The sequence below is a fragment of the Gasterosteus aculeatus genome, chromosome 2, assembly GCF_964276395.1.
Source record: "Gasterosteus aculeatus chromosome 2, fGasAcu3.hap1.1, whole genome shotgun sequence".
Lineage (NCBI taxonomy): Eukaryota > Metazoa > Chordata > Actinopteri > Perciformes > Gasterosteidae > Gasterosteus > Gasterosteus aculeatus.
This window is the reverse complement of record NC_135689.1, coordinates 11,027,842-11,045,241: the sequence shown is the minus strand read 5'-3', so window position 1 is coordinate 11,045,241 and position 17,400 is coordinate 11,027,842. Positions and strand designations below refer to the sequence as shown.

Here is a 17,400-nt window from a genome sequence, read left to right as displayed (position 1 = left end):
TTAACAAATTCCTTTGTCACAGGTGGTGAGGTCTGCCGTTACCAGCGGAGCAGGTAGTACCACCTCAGGAGTGGTGTCAGGCAGCCTTGGTTCCAGAGAAATCAATTATATCCTTCGCGTCCTGGGCCCTGCCGCATGCCGTAACCCTGAATGCTTCGCCGAAACCGCCAGCAACTGTGTGCGCATTGCTCTGCCTGCACCCCGGGGGGCTGGCACGGGTGAGCTTTTCTTAGAACTTTTGTTCGATAACTGAAATTGAGATGAGAATGTCAATGAAAACAACTTTACTCTAAAGAATTCAATAAATAATTAACTTTTAATATTTAGATTTAGTCTAACTAGTCCTTTTTTGTTTTTTCCACAGCCTCTGATGACGAGTTTGAGAACCTTCGAATTAAGGGGCCCAATGCTGTGCAGCTGGTTAAGACCACTCCGCTAAAACTGTCCCCCTTACCCATCATCCCCGACACTATCAAGGAAGTTATCTATGACATGCTCAATGCTCTGGCTGCCTACCATGCTCCTGAAGAACGTAAGACATGTTTATAAGATCCTGGCAGCTGGAAAATAGTAATTTGAACGTTCCGGCTAACTGTTTTGTACGTGGCACAGCTGAACGTCCAGAGGAACGTGCAGCAGCAGCAGCAGCAGCAGCAGCAGCAGTAGTGGTGCCTGGTGGACCAGACCTGTGCCAGATATTACAGGATGTTGGAGATGACGTTTATCAGCAGTACAGACTGACCCGACAGGGCAGCGACTTTGACTCCCAGTCTGCGTTCCATATTAATGTGAGTCTCAATGACTACTTGTCCTGTATTCAATCAAGAAATGTGTCATTTCCCCAGTAATAACAAAATCTTTTCTTCTCAGGCTCAAGTGTTTTCTGCTGATGGAGCCGTCGCTGAGTCTTCCCAGTCGGGCACACCACAAGGTGAAGGTCAGTCTTTTTTTCGAAATACGGCAGATTTGTGCAAAGTAACTGCTAATCAGCGTTGCTGAGATTGGAGTGAGGAAAAGTTGGTGTCGTGATGAGCCTTGGCCAATCAGCTAGAAATTTCTAAAGTGTTTGCCCTCCAAATTTTCATTCTCCAAATCAGTGTTACAAGATTCTCGACTATCGCAACAAATCGATTTTTAGTCAATGATTTTTGATTATGATTTTCCAAAAGCTCGACTAAATAGTTCCTTTTTTTATGTAACACACAGGAGGGTGACATGTAGCCTTATAGGGTATTATTAGAAAGATGGAGAAAACTGTGTTCATAAAGGACCAGGTGGTTTTTGTCATTGATTGCATGGTTGTTTAAACGGTTATCTAAATGCAATTTTGAAATCTGAAGTGGCCCACCGTACAAAAATGTGTAAGACAGTTGGATAAGAATACGAACAATAGATTATGTCCATTGTTCATGTTAATCCATGTTTTTTAAAGGGCTGGTGATACACCGTACACGTGTATGTACTGTATATGATCGTTTTCTTCTTCTCATTTTGCTGTCATAACTTCCTCAGCATCCACACCAGAAGAGATGCGGGAGGAAAAGAAGGAGCAGGAGGGAGAGAAGAGTACCAGCTCAGAGGAGGGTAAAGCAGCCAAAGTAAAGGCAAGAAAGCCTCTAATGCCTACCTCCACCATCCTGAGACTGTTGGCTGAATTGGTGCGCTCCTACGTGGGCATTGCCACTCTGATCGCCTCCTACTGCTACACTGCTGGACAGTCCGAGCTGATTAAAGAGGTGGGGAATGAACGAATGTGGTCAGCCTTTCACAAGCTTATTTATCCAAAATTGTTCTGACCTTGCTGTATCCCAACAGGACTGTAGTGTTCTTGCCTTTGTGCTCGACCACTTACTGCCCCACACCCAGAATTTGGAGGACAAGGACACGCCAGCCTTGGCCCGGCTCTTCCTAGCCAGCCTGGCAGCTGCCGGCACGGGCACTGATGCCCAGGTGGCCCTAGTCAATGAGGTGAAGGCTGCCCTTAGTCGAGCACTAGCAATGACAGAGGGTCCGGAAAAACATGCCAGGTAAGCAGCACAGAAAATGTGTAAACGAGCCTGATATTGATACCCTTGATCACCCTTCTGAACAAACGTGCACTCTCATTTTCACCCTTTTTACTCACATTTTTTTCACAGGCTTCAGGCGGTGATGTGTATCATCAGCACCATCATGGAATCGTGCCCCTCAACGTCCAGTTTCTACAGCACAGCAGCAGCCAAGACTCAACACAATGGCATGAACAATATCATACGGCTATTTCTTAAGAAAGGACTGGTCAACGATTTGGCCCGTGTGCCTCACAGCTTGGATTTGTCCAGGTATATGATTAAACCACATTCATTTAATTTTAAAATGCGTATTAGGACCTTTCATCCAAGTGTGTAATCAGCAGATTATTCATTTTAAGGGGGCTGAAGATTATATTTGATTTGAACCCTCAAAAGGTTGTTTATACTTAATGAAGTATTATTGATCATTGAGGTATAACAAATGTTTTTGCTCCCTAGAAATAATACTAGGCTGATTTTAAGGATTTGAAATGCTGCAGTGTTTGTGAAAAAAATGACCACATAATCTTCATCTAAATCTTTTGGTTCAGTCCCAACATGGCCAACACAGTAAATGCTGCATTGAAGCCTCTGGAGACTCTGTCCCGGATTGTTAACCAGCCCAGCAGTCTGTTTGGGGCTAAAGGAGGCTCCAGCAAGAACAAGCCCGAACATGACACTGTGGGCACTGCAAGGGACAGCAACAGCAACACTCAGGACCAAGGTATGCATGAGATCACTTCAACATTTCAAATCAAGGGATGTCAATTATGTATGTTGCTGATTTGCGGCATCTATTCCAGGAGAGTCTGGTGAGTCTGAGCCAGTGGAGGGAAACCACAGAGTGCAGGGAAGAGACAACGACCTGATGGATGGAGAGACCGAGGGAGACACGGTTGTCATTGCTGGTCAGCCAGAGGTTCTCAGCACACAGGCTATGCAGGTAATTCACATAGTAACATTCAAGTCCCTCACCACATTTCCTCCTCGGTAACCACTATGACCAAAAGTGTGGTCGCTAGGCCGACTATCCCTCAATTGCTCAATCGTTTGTATGCCAGACAGACTGGAAGGAGACACGCCGCACACACACACACACACAAGGCCCAGATGACACAACTTTCCAAAATGTATAATGTATGTGTTTTACCCGTTTCCTCACAGAATGACCTTTTGGATTTCATTTCCTGTGCTTCTAGGTAGAAAATGAATTGGTGGATCTGATTGATGAGCTGCTGGAGAGAGATGCTGGCACCGTCAACAGCACAATAATAGGTAAGCCACTCAATGTGTTGGGGTCAATGGATTTGGATCCTGTATTGATGAAAAAGTTGTGTGCGCCACAGCTAAACCTCAGTCGCTGAATACAAATGTTTATCTTTAAACTAGACAAAGAGGGGTTATTGCACACTCAAATCCAAGTTCCCTGGATTTCAAAAAGGTAAGGCGACCCTGAGCTGATGCACCGCTTGTTTGTTTTCTCAGTGGGACGAGGCGGAGAAGATGAATCTCAAGAAGATGTGTTGATGGATGAGGCCCCCTCCAATATTAGCCAGGCATCCACTCTTCAAGCCAACCGGGAAGGTGAGACATTGGCACAACAAGAGCCTTGTATGCTTAGAAGATATTTAATATTATAACAGTTGAATCTCCTACTCTAGGAGCCGCGTGAACCTTAGGTTTGTGCCGTTGTCTGTGACGTATGACTAACATAGTAGTCAGTACCATCTTATCTATACTATGTACTATACTACATATATCTATACTATCATAACATGGATAAAGGAAATAAAAAAAACGAAACAGGAAGTTTGCCTCAACTCGGCCTCTATTTATGGTGTGGGAGGCCACTCGACACTTGATGCCTCCCGTGGGAAGGAGGGCAAATTGCGTGCAGTTGCTAGCAGTTGCAACTGCTTTTGCTGACCGCCCAGTTTTTAAGCTCTTCATTTAAGGCACTATGCGTTTCTCTCCCCCATCAGACTCAATGAACATCCTGGAACCAGAGGATGAGGAGCACACACAGGAGGAAGACTCAAGTGGCAGTAATGATGATGAAGACAGCCAGGATGAAGAGGAAGAGGAGGAAGAAGAGGAGGAGGAGGATCAAGTATGGATTAATGCAATAAGGTTCAGTAAATGAGTCTTGATTCTTGCTTGTCCTTTAAGACTCATGTTTGTTACTGTTCCTTCAGGATGACGAAGAAGGAGATGAGGATGACGACGACGAAGGTTCAGAGATGGAGCTGGACGAGGACTTCCCTGACATCAATGCCGCACCACATATCCGCTTCGAAAGGTTTGACAGGGATGATGACCTCATCATAGAGTTTGACAACATGTTCTCCAACAACGGTAAGCAGGATGCTTTATTGACATTTACTAAGATCAAATTTGATTTTTGTTCAAACGATACCCCAGTCAACTGTTAAAAAAAATCCAAAGCCCCTTCATGCATTTACACTCTCCTCCCAAACAATGAATGATGCAAAAAAAATAATTTCTTAGTTTTATTTTAATAAGCATTTCTTGGGGTTGTGCCATAGCTGTCCCCCTAATGCCTGCCTACTGTTCTGTTGTTTTTCCATTAGCTGACATCCCTCCCTCCCCAGGCAACATCCCCAGCTCCCACCCACTGATGGTGCGCCATGCGGACCACGGTTCCCTCACCCTTGGTGTGGCAGGCACGAGCAGCCGCCTAGCACAGGGCATGGGTCGCAGCCAGCGAACTCTGCGGCAGCTCACTGCCAACAGCGGACACACCATCCACGTCCACTACCCTGGCAACCGCCAGCCAAACCCTCCGCTCATCTTGCAAAGGTGAAAGCATGTTTGCCACATTGGTTGAACCAGTATTCTGTGTTTGAGTTTGTGCTAATTGAAAGGTCTCCTCCTCTATTGCACTTTTTTAGATTGTTGGGCCCCAGTGCAGCAGCAGACATTTTACAACTGTCCAGCTCCCTGCCGCTGCAATCTCGAGGCCGGGCCCGCCTTTTGGTCGGAAATGAGGATGTGCACATCATCGCCCGATCTGATGACGAGTTGTTGGATGATTTTTTCCATGAGCAGAGCAGCACTGGGGGACAAACCGGTAAGAATCACTGAGTTGTAATGTTGGTTTTTCTTAGTATTCGGCTTAATTCCTGACATGGTTGTTCATTTTTGTTTCTCCAGGAACTCTCTCTAGTATTCCAACTGCCTTAACAAGATGGACAGATGAGTGTAAAGTACTGGATGCAGAGAGTATGCACGACTGTGTTGCTGGTAGGTTTTCTGTTAAAGGTTTCTGTTGCAAAGTACATAATGATGAGACAACGTGGATCGGATGACTTGGTGCTCTCAGAAAATATTGCCACTAAGATACTTTTACTTGGATATGTTGGACAAGAAGTATTCAGTCCCATTTGTTGTTAATATAATCCCAAAGGAGCAGGAAAAAATTACCTTCATTTGGGAAAAAGGCTCTGTTGGAAGCAAGGGTGGGGACTTGAGTTAATGATAGAATTAATCCCACATTCTCATTTCATTCCCAATATTTGAAGTGTCAATCATTTGACTTATTACACCCTGTACGTTACAGCCACAACAAAAGATGATTACTATTATCTGTGTTCGCTTTCAGTGGTGAAGGTGCCTATCCTGCAGCATCTGGAGAGTCTGCGCGATGAGGAGCTGGAGGAGCGTAGAGAGAAGAGGAGGAGGCAGCTGGCTGAGGAGGAGGAGTCTAAGCAGAGTGAGAGGAGGGCCTCTGGAGCAGAACAAGCCAGAGAACAGACGCTGCAGGTCAGCAGAATATTTCATGTTCGTTTGGCTTTGGAGGACTTTATCAAACAAGTGAATAAAACTGGTAACGGGTTTGAACGCTTCTCAGTTTGAAATGTTCTCTGTTGTCCATAGGGTTCTGGATTGGGCACCGTTAATGGAGCAGAAAACACTGCAGGTACAGACATTTGTAAAGATTATGTCGTGTCTGTCTTTGTGTGTCCAACAAAACACTTGACAAACAATCCTCATGGACCGGCACCCAGAGGCGAGCCCCCTGCAGAGCGTGCTATGGGATGAGGTAGTAGTTTGTATAGTTTTAGGATCACACCAGATCTGGGAGATAACTATACAGTCTACTGTCTTTCCTATGGTATGCCATACCAGCTGCACATCGCCATCTGCTGCAAGTGACTCATTCTTAACTTGCAAATGAGGGCTGTCTGACATTCTTCCACATATTTACTTATCGTCCCTGGAGTACAACACCGTCTGTTGTGTATATTGCAAGTAGTGTGCTCTCCTACTACAGGCTGTGCTGTGGTGAGGTAGTAAGTTGTGTTGTTGTTGGGATCATGATTGTGCACCCTGTTCAGGAGATAACTATACAACTTACTGCCTTCCTCAGTGGAGGCCCTTGTCTATGTAGAAAACGATCAATAACTAATCCACATATTGTGTGCTGTTCTCATGTGTGCTAGCTTTGGACATTAGTACCTTGAGGGGAAGGGAACTAAACAGTTTGGGCGACAAGGGTGTATAGGGGAAACATTTTCCTAAACTGGGCCGATTTGAAAAGGTAGCTGTTAAGTCACATGTATCAATTGTGCTGTGGTATTTTCATTACAAGCATATTATTGTAAATATATCATGTAATGTTAAGTCACTGAAAAAACTAAGATGAGTTGTATTCAAAAACTGTTCCCACTAACGAGATGAGGAAGGATGAGGTTACATTCCCAGTCTTTACTCAATGTTTCTCTTTGGATGTTGCAGAAGGTGAGCAGGCACAGGGTGCTACGGTGTCATGTTTAGACCCACCCAGGGTCTCGGAGGGCTTCCTTGCCGCTCCCCCATCTGGAGAGGTCACTCCCACCACACCGGCTCCTCATGAACAGACTTTGGTCTCCCTGGAGACTCCGATCAGTCAGCAGGTCCACCAGCCAATTACTGACCTGCTACTGGCCGAGTCGCACGCAAGCTCACTGGCTGCTCTGGCTGGAGCGGGGCTTCCTCCGCTGTCGTCAGCTGACCGGCCCAACAGTGAAGCAGAGGCATCTCAGATGGAAATGTCCCCGGCACCCACAATCGGTGAGAGATTCGAAGGAGGTGGAGGAGGAGGAGCATTGAATAAAGGCATGGAAGGTAGATTAACTTAAACTCTTCAAACAGACTGGCCAACAGTAAGAACGCATCTGCAATGTCAATGTTGTTTAATGCGATTGCAGCTAGTATAATTACCCAAGGAATTTTGTTTCAATAATTGATTCCCCACTTTCCTAACCTTCCCCTCCCCAGCCTCCCTAAGTCCAGACATTGTGGAGACCTCAGAGCCTGCAATAGTGGGTGTGTCACAACTGGAAGGGTCACCCATGGATACCAGCAGCCCTGCCTCTGCCACTCTGGAAGAATCTACTTCCAATTCTGCACAGACAACCCAGCTGTCTCAGGAGCTGTCCGGCAGCGGGGAAAGTGGGCTGACTGACCGGCAAACGGATGCAAAGACTGGGTAAGTAACATGAAGTATCCTCCCTAATCAAACTTTCAAAAGCACTATCGTGTACCCTGTTGAGTACATACCATACATCTTAATGAAAAGTCCAGATTGTGTAAAATGCGTACCGGTCTTTAAAGAGCTGGAGTGTACAACATTTGGTTTCAGGAATTGAGTGGAAAACATAATTTCCCACCAGCTCTTAACACATTGTATTTAGTATTGAGTTGGAGAACCTAAAACACTCATGTGCTCTGTTTTTGGTGAAATGCAGTGTTTTGTATGCTCGTTGAGCTTTTTCAATTTGACTCTGTAATATGTCACATAGTAGCTTGCTGATGATGGCCTTTTTATATATTTACAGCTCTACTTCTGTCTCATCACCTGGGGAAACAATGCCCCGCAGCGAGAGTGCTGGTAGCCATTCTCAGGCCATCCAGGAAGAGCCCCTCCCGTCCACCAGCAACGACGACGAGGACCCTCTAGCAGGTAGAATGCATTGCTCTTTTAGTCTTTCATCTTTTTTTTTCTCCCCCCTGTTCTCACTGAAATATTACAGCTCGTGATGTACTTGTCCTGGTAGGTATAAGTCTGCCAGAGGGTGTGGATCCCTCTTTTCTGGCAGCTCTACCAGAGGACATCCGTCGAGAGGTGCTGCAAAATCAGCTTGGCATCAGACCACCCTCCCGTCCCGCTGCTGCCACTGCCTTGCCTTCCACTACAGCACCTGTACTGGGAGGACAGGGGTTGACTGAGGTCAGCCCTGAGTTCCTGGCGGCCTTGCCACCTGCCATCCAGGAGGAGGTAAGAGACTCCTCACTGAAACGCAATTTCATGCAAAACGATGCTTCCCTTTTAGATTTGAGCTCTGAAGGGAAATTTGGATACTTTAAGAGGAAAAAGATCACAGCTAATTGATTTTAACTGTGAATGTCATTGGTTGTCTTAGGTGCTTGCCCAGCAAAGGGCTGAGCAGCAGCGGAGGGAGCTTGCCCAACAGCCCCAACAGGGAGACACTCCTCTAGATCCAGTCACCTTCATCCAGACGCTGCCCTCAGAACTTCGGCGTAGTGTCCTGGAGGACATGGAAGACAGCGTGTTGGCTGTCATGCCGCCGGACATTGCTGCCGAAGCAGCCGCGTTGCGTAGAGAACAAGAGGCACGCCAGAGGCAACTGATGCACGAGAGGTTGTTTGGTCATAGCTCATCGTCGGCCCTGTCAGCCATCTTGCGCTCACCTGCCTTTACCAGTCGTTTAGGGAGCAATCGTGGCGTCCAGTACACTCGACTCGCTGTGCAGAGAGGAGGCACATTTCAAATGGGGGGAGGAACAAACCACAGGTGAGAGGAGAATTGTCTAATAACGGTGGTTTTGAGAATTTACTTGAATAATTTTTCAAAATGAAATACCGCAGTACAAGGAGGATTCATGAAATTCCTGTACAAATTGTACTACACTTTTGGCAAGACACAAACTGAAGATAAGTTATATGTGATTTCCTCAGACCATCCAGTTCCAGCGTGGACTCCTTGTTACGTCTGCGTGGTCGATTGCTGCTGGACCACGAGGCCTTATCCTGCCTGCTGGTTTTGCTGTTTGTGGATGAGCCAAAGCTCAACACCAGCCGTCTGCACCGCGTGCTCAGGAACCTCTGCTACCACTCTCAGACTCGTGGTTGGGTCATTCGGAGCCTGTTGTCCATCCTCCAGCGCAGCAGCGAGAGTGAGGTGTGTGTGGAGACAACGCGCCTCGAAGATTCTCGCGGCAAGAGGAGCACCCAGGGAGGCTGTGGAGCAAAAGGGTCGGCTACCTCTTCCCTCTCCTCGTCATCCTCGTCTTCATCCTCATCTTCCTTGGAGCTTCTGAACCGGGTGGAGTCTCGCAGCTCCAGCCAACTCTCCTGGCTCTCAGTTTCTATGGATGCAGCCTTGGGCTGTCGGACAAACATTTTCCAGATTCAGCGAGCATCGGGTAGGAAGCACGCTGACCGGCACCCAGCCGGGGGTTCAACAGGATCAGGAACTCTGGCAGGAGTGTCTGGCACTGCGACTGCTGTCACATGTGCTGGTGGTGGGGGTTCCACTGTCCACATCCACCCACAAGCCGCTCCAGTGGTCTGTCGACACGTTTTGGACACACTGATCCAGCTAGCTAAGGTGAGAGTTACATCAGATTTTGTGTGTGTGTGTGTGTGTGTGTGTGTGTGTGTGTGTGTGTGTACATTTTTTTTGTAAGTCAAGTAATAATCCAATAATTGAGGTCTTTTTTATTCATGTTCTTTCTCTGCAGGTTTTCCCCAGCCACTTCACTCAGCAGCGCTGCAAGGATCTGTTATCATCTTCGTCTGACCTGGACTCACGTCTTTGTTCAATCGCCTCCTTGGGAGGGGGTGTGGGGTCCAGGACAGGATCTCTAGGTAACCCCAGCTCCAATGCCTCCAACAACCAGAACTCCTTCAGCTCAACCGCCGCTACCCTTCAGTCTCTGGGAATCTCCACTGATTTTTGGGACCTTCTGGTCAAGCTGGACAACATGAATGTCAGCCGCAAGGGCAAAGCCTCTATGAAGACCGTGCCACTGGGGGGCAGTGCAGAGGCTGAGGGTGCGCAGTTAAGCCTGGAGACGTCTCCTCTCGGCCAGCTGATGAACATGCTGTCCCACCCTGTAATCAGACGGAGCTCCTTGCTCACTGAAAAGCTGCTGCGTCTGCTCTCCCTCATATCCATTGCCCTGCCCGACAACAAGGCCACCGAGGTGCCTGCTGGACACCCAACCCCACAGGCTGCCATCCCCAGCACGGCGTCCAGCTCAGGAGTCACAGCCCACATCACAACACAAGGCACAGTGTCAGCGGGCTCTATTCCGCCTACTTTGACGGTCTTGGGGACCTCTGTGGGAGCTGCGATCCAGGGTTCATCCTCAGGGACAAGCCTAGCCGCCTCTCAGACCTCCTCTACAATGATCTCTATACCCACGTCCACTGGAATAACCTCTGCAGGTAGTGTTCATTTATTCCAAAATACAATTTCTTACATTTATTTAGATTTAATGGTGTAACCTTGTTTTTTAGTAGAAAATAGTAATGAGTATATTTCTGGGCTGCTTTTGCCAAAACAGGAAAACCGAGGGGCACTGCTATCAGTACGGAGTGTGACAACAAGATGGCCTCCAGTGGACTCACAGAGAAACAGCTTCAACTCTCTGTGGAGGTATGGTGGGATGGGGTGTCTGTGTGGTGATAGGATGTTATTCGTATTGCCAATATGAAATGTGATGCAAGGTTACAGTTTTACGTGCAGTACTGACGAGCAAATACCTTTTTTTGCACGTTATTTATCAGAGTAAGCATACATTTACGCAAACTAATTTGCAAGCAAAGGGGAAAGGGTTTGAAGATGAATGTGGTCCTGAGCTTGTATCTTTCTAGGAAGAAGAAAGAAGCAAGCAGTTTTTTCAGCTTTGCAACCTGGACCTTTCCATGATTGGTAGTCAGACAGGTTATTTAGTCAACTTTTCGATAAGATCATCTACGCCTTCTCATTGTTTTGGACAAAGGGCAATTCATCTGTTTTTTGCAATTTCGTTCATGCCAATAATCCCTTTTCTGCTTTCTACAAGGTGTTGACATCTCACTCATGTTCAGAAGAGGGTCTAGAAGATGCAGCCAACATCCTGCTGCAGTTATCTAGAGGAGATGGTGCCACCAGAGACACTGTGCTCAGACTACTGCTCAGTGGAGCGAGACACCTCGGATACACTCTTTGCAAACAGATCGGTAGGTGCTTGACAACGACACAGATGCTCATATTTGCTATCATAGGAGCATTAATAACAACTCTTGAGACACGTTGTTTATGCCTCTGTAACCAGATGAAGTTGGGTCCAACTGGGCCAAGACTCAAGAATTATGTTCTATTTACCCAACACAAATGTCTAAAAAGATGGAATAACGTGAGGACATTTAGGACAGATGTGGCTTTAAACTGTAACTTCACAGGTTAACATTTTCTCGCTCTCCCGTCAGGTACATTGCTGGCTGAACTTAGAGAATACAACTTGGAACAACAGAGACGGGCACAAGCGGATTCAAATTCCCCAGATGCCCCTCCTGAGGATTCCTCCATCTCAGGCAAACCGAAGGGCAAGATCTCTAGCAGGTTAGCTAGTGATGGTTCTGGGCTGCCCAGTGACTTTAAGTTGTGAACACGCATGCAGAGAGACTATTGGGTTAAACCTAAACTGTAGTTAAATTGTCCCAAATAGACCTTTAGCTTCGTAGCTTAGCCGTAGCTTCTGTTGCATGAACGTAAACTCGTCACCGCTACAATTTCCTTTACCTTGGTATGCGTTTGTTGGCTTGGGCACAGGTTCGACGGGTCGGAGAGTGTGGTCATTGTGGCTGCACAGAAACGCACACTTGGGGGACGTGAACTACAGTTACCCTGTATGAGCTCACTAACCTCGAAGACGTCGACGCAGAAGTTCTTCTTGCGAGTGCTGCAGGTCATCATCCAGCTCCGCGAGGACACGCGGCGCGCCAACAAGAAAGCCAAACAGACGGGGCGATTAGGTGAGATGTTATGTCAATTTTCGCCTGAGACATGGGCACAATATTCTGAAGATGTTTAATAGAAACAACCTTCTCGTCCCCCTTCTCCAACGGCCAGGCTCAAGTAGTTTAGGCTCAGCCAGCAGCATCCAGGCTGCGGTGCGTCAACTAGAGGCTGAAGCCGACGCCATCATCCAGATGGTAAGAGAGGGTCAGCGGGCACGTCGGCTCCAACAGGCCCCCCCACCCACCGCCTCATCCGCCTCTGCTGCCGTTGCCGCCGCTGCCGGATCGTCTGTGGCGGCCACCCATGCCCCCACTGGTGCTGCGCCCACTGCTGGCACGGCTGCTGCTTCCACGGTTAGCATGGGCCGCTATATGATGGCAGGCATATGCCCGCTCACACACCGCACACACTTGCAGTCAGAAGCAGAGAGTTGATCTTTTTATACGGTATTGGATTGTATCTCTAAACACAATGAAGTCGCCAATTGGCCCTCGGTCTGGTTGAATCCCAGTGACTCCTGCTGCAATGATGACTCACTATTGACGAAGATGGCTGTGCCAGTGACTAGTGCATCTTATATCAATGTCTTTTCATTAACATGCTGGACTGCTGAAACAATCCAAATATGAATGCACTGCCTGATTGATCTGTTCCACTTATGTTGTCTGTTTGCTGGCTGACATGGCTTCATGCTTTTGGCCGTCCCCTCCTCTGTACTCCGATCCCAGTTCCTTCTCTCTCTGCACAGTGGGAATGCTGTTGTCCATGGCAACATCAGTCAATTGATAATGAAAAAAATAAAACCATGTTTTTCCCTGATGTTCATCCTGTGACATTGTCTCTCTGGTCCTATCTGGTTTTGTTTTCTGTAGTCTGAAGTACAGTCAATGTCAGAAGCCCAGGCAGCCCAGCGAGATGATTCTCCAATGGATGTGGACCAGCCATCTCCTCTTGAGCAGGACCCTGCACCTCTGGGTAGGACTTTCATGACTCTTAAATCACTATGTTCAACACCTAGAGAGTCACGTCTATTTATTTATTTATCACCGATAAATATTTAAGCATTTCTTCCAACAAAAGTTCTTCAATCTAATCCGTTCTCTCGTAAACATTATTCGTTTTAATAATGGCGGTATCGGGCTATGAAAGTGGAAATGTGAGACTCCGTAAAGGATGTAGTTAGCAGACCAATCACAGCCTGGTGAGCTGCAGGAGGCTTGCGTTGCTTGCGTCGAAAGACTAGAAAAGTAGCTCGACACACGCAAGGAGGTGTGAAAAGCTCTGAAAACGAGAAGCATAAACTAGGCTTAAGGCAATATTTAAATTCTTTCAGATGAAGATGGTAATGGACCGCCCGAGAGTGAGGAGAGACTTCCTGACCTGCCGCTGCTCAGCGAGCAGCTTCTGTTGGATGAACTATGGGACATGCTTGGGGAGTGCCTGAAAGAGCTGGAGGAGTCTCATGACCAGCATGCCGTTCTGGGTAAGTGTGTGTGTGTGTGTGTGTGTGTGTGTGTGTGTGTGTGTGTGTGTGTGTGTGTGTGTGTGTGTGTGTGTGTGTGTGTGTGTGTGTGTGTGTGTGTGTGTGTGTGTGTGTGTGTGTGTGTGTGTGTGTGAGATTTTTGGATTAGCATTTTTGTTTGCTGGAGGATGCATGGTCTGAAATCGTGTTGTTTTCCCTCAGTTCTTCAGCCTGCTGTGGAGGCCTTCTTCCTAGTCCATGCCACTGAACGGGAAAGCAAACCTCCTGTGAGGGACACCCGGGAGAGCCAGCTTTCTCACATCAAGGATGAGCCCCCGCCGCTGTCGCCGGCACCCCTCACACCTGCCACACCCTCATCCCTAGATCCGTTCTTTTCCAGAGAACCATCCTCAATGCACATCTCTTCAAACCTTCCACCGGATACGCAGAAGTTCCTCCGCTTTGCCGGTGAGTGAGGGATTTAAGGAGCATGTTGAAGCTTTGTTGCCGTGTCTAACAGGGCTCATTGGATTCCCTTCTAGAAACTCACCGCACAGTGCTTAACCAGATCTTGCGTCAGTCCACCACTCACTTGGCTGATGGGCCTTTTGCAGTGCTGGTTGACTACATACGCATCCTCGACTTTGACGTTAAGAGAAAGTAAGGGACATTATCTCACACTTCTAGCCTACTCTATTTGATACACAGTTCTTGTTTTTTAAATATCCGACTTTCTGGCCATTGCTGCAGGTACTTCCGCCAGGAGTTGGAGCGACTGGATGAAGGTCTCAGGAAGGAGGACATGGCTGTGCATGTGAGGAGAGATCACGTGTTTGAGGACTCCTACAGGGAGCTGCATCGCAAAAGCCCAGAGGACATGAAGAACAGGCTGTAAGGCTCCGTTGCCCTTCTATCCACCTGCGTGTCCCCTCCACTCAGAACCACCCGGCCTGAGTCCAACTCTGCTCCCTTTGCATTACAGATACATTGTGTTTGAAGGGGAGGAAGGCCAGGATGCTGGTGGCCTGCTGAGGGAATGGTACATGATCATCTCACGGGAGATGTTCAACCCCATGTACGCCCTGTTTCGCACTTCACCGGGCGACCGCGTCACCTATACCATCAACCCCTCATCCCACTGCAACCCCAACCACCTGAGCTACTTCAAGTTTGTGGGTCGTGTGGTAGCAAAGGCTGTCTACGATAACCGGTTATTGGAGTGCTACTTCACCCGCAGCTTCTACAAGCACATTCTGGGCAAGAGTGTCAGGTATTTCAGCCGCCAAAGTTGCAGCAAAGCATCCTAATTTTTCAACCACTTTTTACTGCAATAGCCTTTTCTGGAATATGTGCATAATATGGATGTATTCCTTTGGTCTCGCCAGGTACACTGACATGGAGAGCGAGGACTACCCGTTTTTCCAGGGTTTGGTGTACTTGTTGGAGAATGATGTGTCCACGCTGGGCTATGAGCTGACATTCAGCACAGAGGTTTGTGAAAGTTCCTTAGTCTCGAGTGAAGAATTGGTGCCATGCAGTATCCTAGCTGTTCACAATGGGATATGCCCTCAAGGGTTTAAATCCCAAATGCTTTATGTGATCATATAATGGGCCCTGGAAATGTGTAATTTGCCATCTGATGGTCTTAAAATACTGTGAATGGAATACCATCTGTGACAGTGAAATGTTAAGCTGAACCAGTGATACTGAAAGCATTTGCTTTGTCTGTTTAGGTCCAGGAGTTTGGAGTATGTGAAGTGAGAGACCTCAAGCCAAATGGAGCCAACATCCTAGTCACAGAGGAAAATAAGAAAGAGTATGTGCACCTAGTTTGCCAGATGAAGATGACAGGTGAGGTTGATGCTTTCCTTTTTTTCTACCAAATACTACATTTCGTGTTAGCAACAGGGTTTAAATGATGCCCAGTATTACAAACAAAAACAATTACTCACGGCTTAATTCCAGCTGATGCACAATGAAAGCACCGGGGGGCAGCACTCGTTTGAACTGGGCGCTGAATGTGCTTCTTTATGAAGGATGGCCATTTTATCCTTTTGTAACGCCCTCCAGGCTCTACAGAGCCTCCTAACTGATTGATCAACTAATGTTGGTTTCACTAAATAAAGCATATTGGATTTACAACACAAAGATCTCTGAGTTTGCATAACATATCATTTGTTTTCTAGGTGCGATCCGCAAGCAGCTGGCAGCCTTCCTGGAGGGATTCTATGAAATCATCCCCAAGAGGCTGATCTCCATCTTCACTGAGCAGGAGCTGGAGCTGCTCATCTCTGGCCTGCCCACAATTGACATTGATGACCTTAAGGCCAACACTGAATATCACAAATACCAGTCCAGCTCCATCCAGGTATGGATATGTAAACGCTTGAACTACGTTGTTGTTGTTCTAATGTTCTTCCTACCTATTTGAGAGCGCTTCTCGGGGGGGTTAAACACATTAATATAGCAGCTGCTTTTTCCTTGCTGGATACCATTTTTTAGATAGTTTCCTCAATGTACGTATTTTTACTACAGATCCAGTGGTTCTGGAGGGCCTTGCGGTCCTTTGACCAAGCCGACCGGGCCAAGTTCCTACAGTTTGTCACCGGCACATCCAAGGTTCCCCTGCAGGGTTTTGCTGCCTTGGAGGGCATGAACGGCATCCAGAAGTTCCAGATCCACCGGGATGATCGCTCCACTGACCGCCTGCCATCTGCTCATACCTGGTAAACACAGCGTGGCGTAATTACATAATTACAACAATATTGGCAGAAACAACATTTGGAAAATGTAATGTTTTTTTTCTTCTTATTTTTCACTCTCAGCTTTAACCAGCTGGACCTCCCAGCCTATGAAAGCTATGAAAAGCTGAGACATATGCTGCTGTTGGCCATTCAGGAATGCTCGGAGGGATTCGGATTGGCCTAAACTATGAGACTCGTAACACACACAGACATGCATACAAACACTTAATTTAGATTTGCCTACTACTCCAGACACATTCACACTGATAACATTTGAACGCACGCACACACTATCATAGACATTACTGAATTACTTGTTGAATGGCCCAGACCTACTGGTTTCTATTCCATATAAAACGGATAAAACCAGCAAGTTAAACGGACGGATTGACATTGCGTACAACACAGAGAGCCTCATGTTGACACAGTTGTGTCCCCTTTCCCAAGTTAATGGCAAATGCAAGAACGGATTCAGAGGATAAAACATGGACTAATATAAGAGACGTTTTCTTCATTTAGTTTGATTTCTCTGTACAAAAGGTTTGGGAGTTTATTATGTTTAATCTTTTTTGTTCTCTGGCTGTGTAAAAAGAAAAGCGAATGTTGTTTGAACAGGATGGTTATAAAACCTTTGGGGAAAAATGTTGGTTGTTTTTTGTTGCAAATTTGTGACCTCACAAACCTTGATATGGGGAACATTTTTATCGGGGGTATATGAACAACTTGAGAAGTTTTGGAGTTATTCACAAAAATGCACTTTTCAAAAGTTTTGTGGCATTTTTAAGGAAGGATGGTACAAAAAATGAAGAGAAAACCTGAAGGAGATGGGGGGGAAAAGTTAACCATAAATTCTAGAGTATTTTTGGCTATTAAATCGCTGACCCAGCCTTGAGCCCTTGATCAGAGTGGAATAACTACATGAATAAATGCATAAAATTGCGTCCATTGTCTCTTTTAACCGTGTTTTCAAATATTACTTGAAGTGAAATCATTTCATCAAAATTGAATGTGTTAATTGTCTGTAATCACACCAAAGTACAATTTGACTAGACCATTTCAATGGGAATATTTTGTCTTTTGATACCGTATTCAGTTTCAGTAAGTACCCAA

At 46.7% G+C, this 17,400-nt stretch overlaps 1 protein-coding gene across 37 annotated transcripts in view; it reads left to right on the top strand.

Moving 5' to 3' along the window:
• huwe1 (HECT, UBA and WWE domain containing E3 ubiquitin protein ligase 1) overlaps window positions 1–17,230 on the top strand; it is a 42,626-nt gene extending 25,396 nt beyond the window's left edge. For 12 of the 37 annotated variants that reach the window (XM_078092073.1, XM_078092122.1, XM_078092166.1 and 9 more), the window contains 41 exons: window positions 23–218; window positions 365–532; window positions 613–788; window positions 871–937; window positions 1,513–1,736; window positions 1,816–2,027; window positions 2,139–2,321; window positions 2,603–2,775; window positions 2,855–2,994; window positions 3,251–3,326; window positions 3,537–3,635; window positions 4,034–4,161; window positions 4,247–4,406; window positions 4,643–4,871; window positions 4,964–5,142; window positions 5,226–5,315; window positions 5,674–5,834; window positions 5,949–5,991; window positions 6,810–7,178; window positions 7,332–7,542; window positions 7,892–8,016; window positions 8,111–8,331; window positions 8,477–8,868; window positions 9,033–9,684; window positions 9,818–10,526; window positions 10,646–10,737; window positions 11,147–11,303; window positions 11,553–11,686; window positions 11,885–12,098; window positions 12,196–12,437; window positions 12,957–13,059; window positions 13,418–13,567; window positions 13,769–14,014; window positions 14,089–14,206; window positions 14,297–14,437; window positions 14,529–14,816; window positions 14,932–15,037; window positions 15,280–15,397; window positions 15,733–15,914; window positions 16,082–16,272; window positions 16,372–17,230. In XM_078092073.1, the coding sequence (XP_077948199.1) occupies window positions 23–218; window positions 365–532; window positions 613–788; window positions 871–937; window positions 1,513–1,736; window positions 1,816–2,027; window positions 2,139–2,321; window positions 2,603–2,775; window positions 2,855–2,994; window positions 3,251–3,326; window positions 3,537–3,635; window positions 4,034–4,161; window positions 4,247–4,406; window positions 4,643–4,871; window positions 4,964–5,142; window positions 5,226–5,315; window positions 5,674–5,834; window positions 5,949–5,991; window positions 6,810–7,178; window positions 7,332–7,542; window positions 7,892–8,016; window positions 8,111–8,331; window positions 8,477–8,868; window positions 9,033–9,684; window positions 9,818–10,526; window positions 10,646–10,737; window positions 11,147–11,303; window positions 11,553–11,686; window positions 11,885–12,098; window positions 12,196–12,437; window positions 12,957–13,059; window positions 13,418–13,567; window positions 13,769–14,014; window positions 14,089–14,206; window positions 14,297–14,437; window positions 14,529–14,816; window positions 14,932–15,037; window positions 15,280–15,397; window positions 15,733–15,914; window positions 16,082–16,272; window positions 16,372–16,474 (7,968 nt within the window). In that variant the 3' untranslated portion in view covers window positions 16,475–17,230. The remainder of the gene's footprint in view (window positions 1–22; window positions 219–364; window positions 533–612; window positions 789–870; window positions 938–1,512; window positions 1,737–1,815; window positions 2,028–2,138; window positions 2,322–2,602; window positions 2,776–2,854; window positions 2,995–3,250; window positions 3,327–3,536; window positions 3,636–4,033; window positions 4,162–4,246; window positions 4,407–4,642; window positions 4,872–4,963; window positions 5,143–5,225; window positions 5,316–5,673; window positions 5,835–5,948; window positions 5,992–6,809; window positions 7,179–7,331; window positions 7,543–7,891; window positions 8,017–8,110; window positions 8,332–8,476; window positions 8,869–9,032; window positions 9,685–9,817; window positions 10,527–10,645; window positions 10,738–11,146; window positions 11,304–11,552; window positions 11,687–11,884; window positions 12,099–12,195; window positions 12,438–12,956; window positions 13,060–13,417; window positions 13,568–13,768; window positions 14,015–14,088; window positions 14,207–14,296; window positions 14,438–14,528; window positions 14,817–14,931; window positions 15,038–15,279; window positions 15,398–15,732; window positions 15,915–16,081; window positions 16,273–16,371) is intronic. The other 25 variants (XM_078092115.1, XM_078092126.1, XM_078092179.1 and 22 more) reach the window with 11 other exon arrangements.
• The last annotated feature ends 170 nt before the right edge of the window (window positions 17,231–17,400 follow it).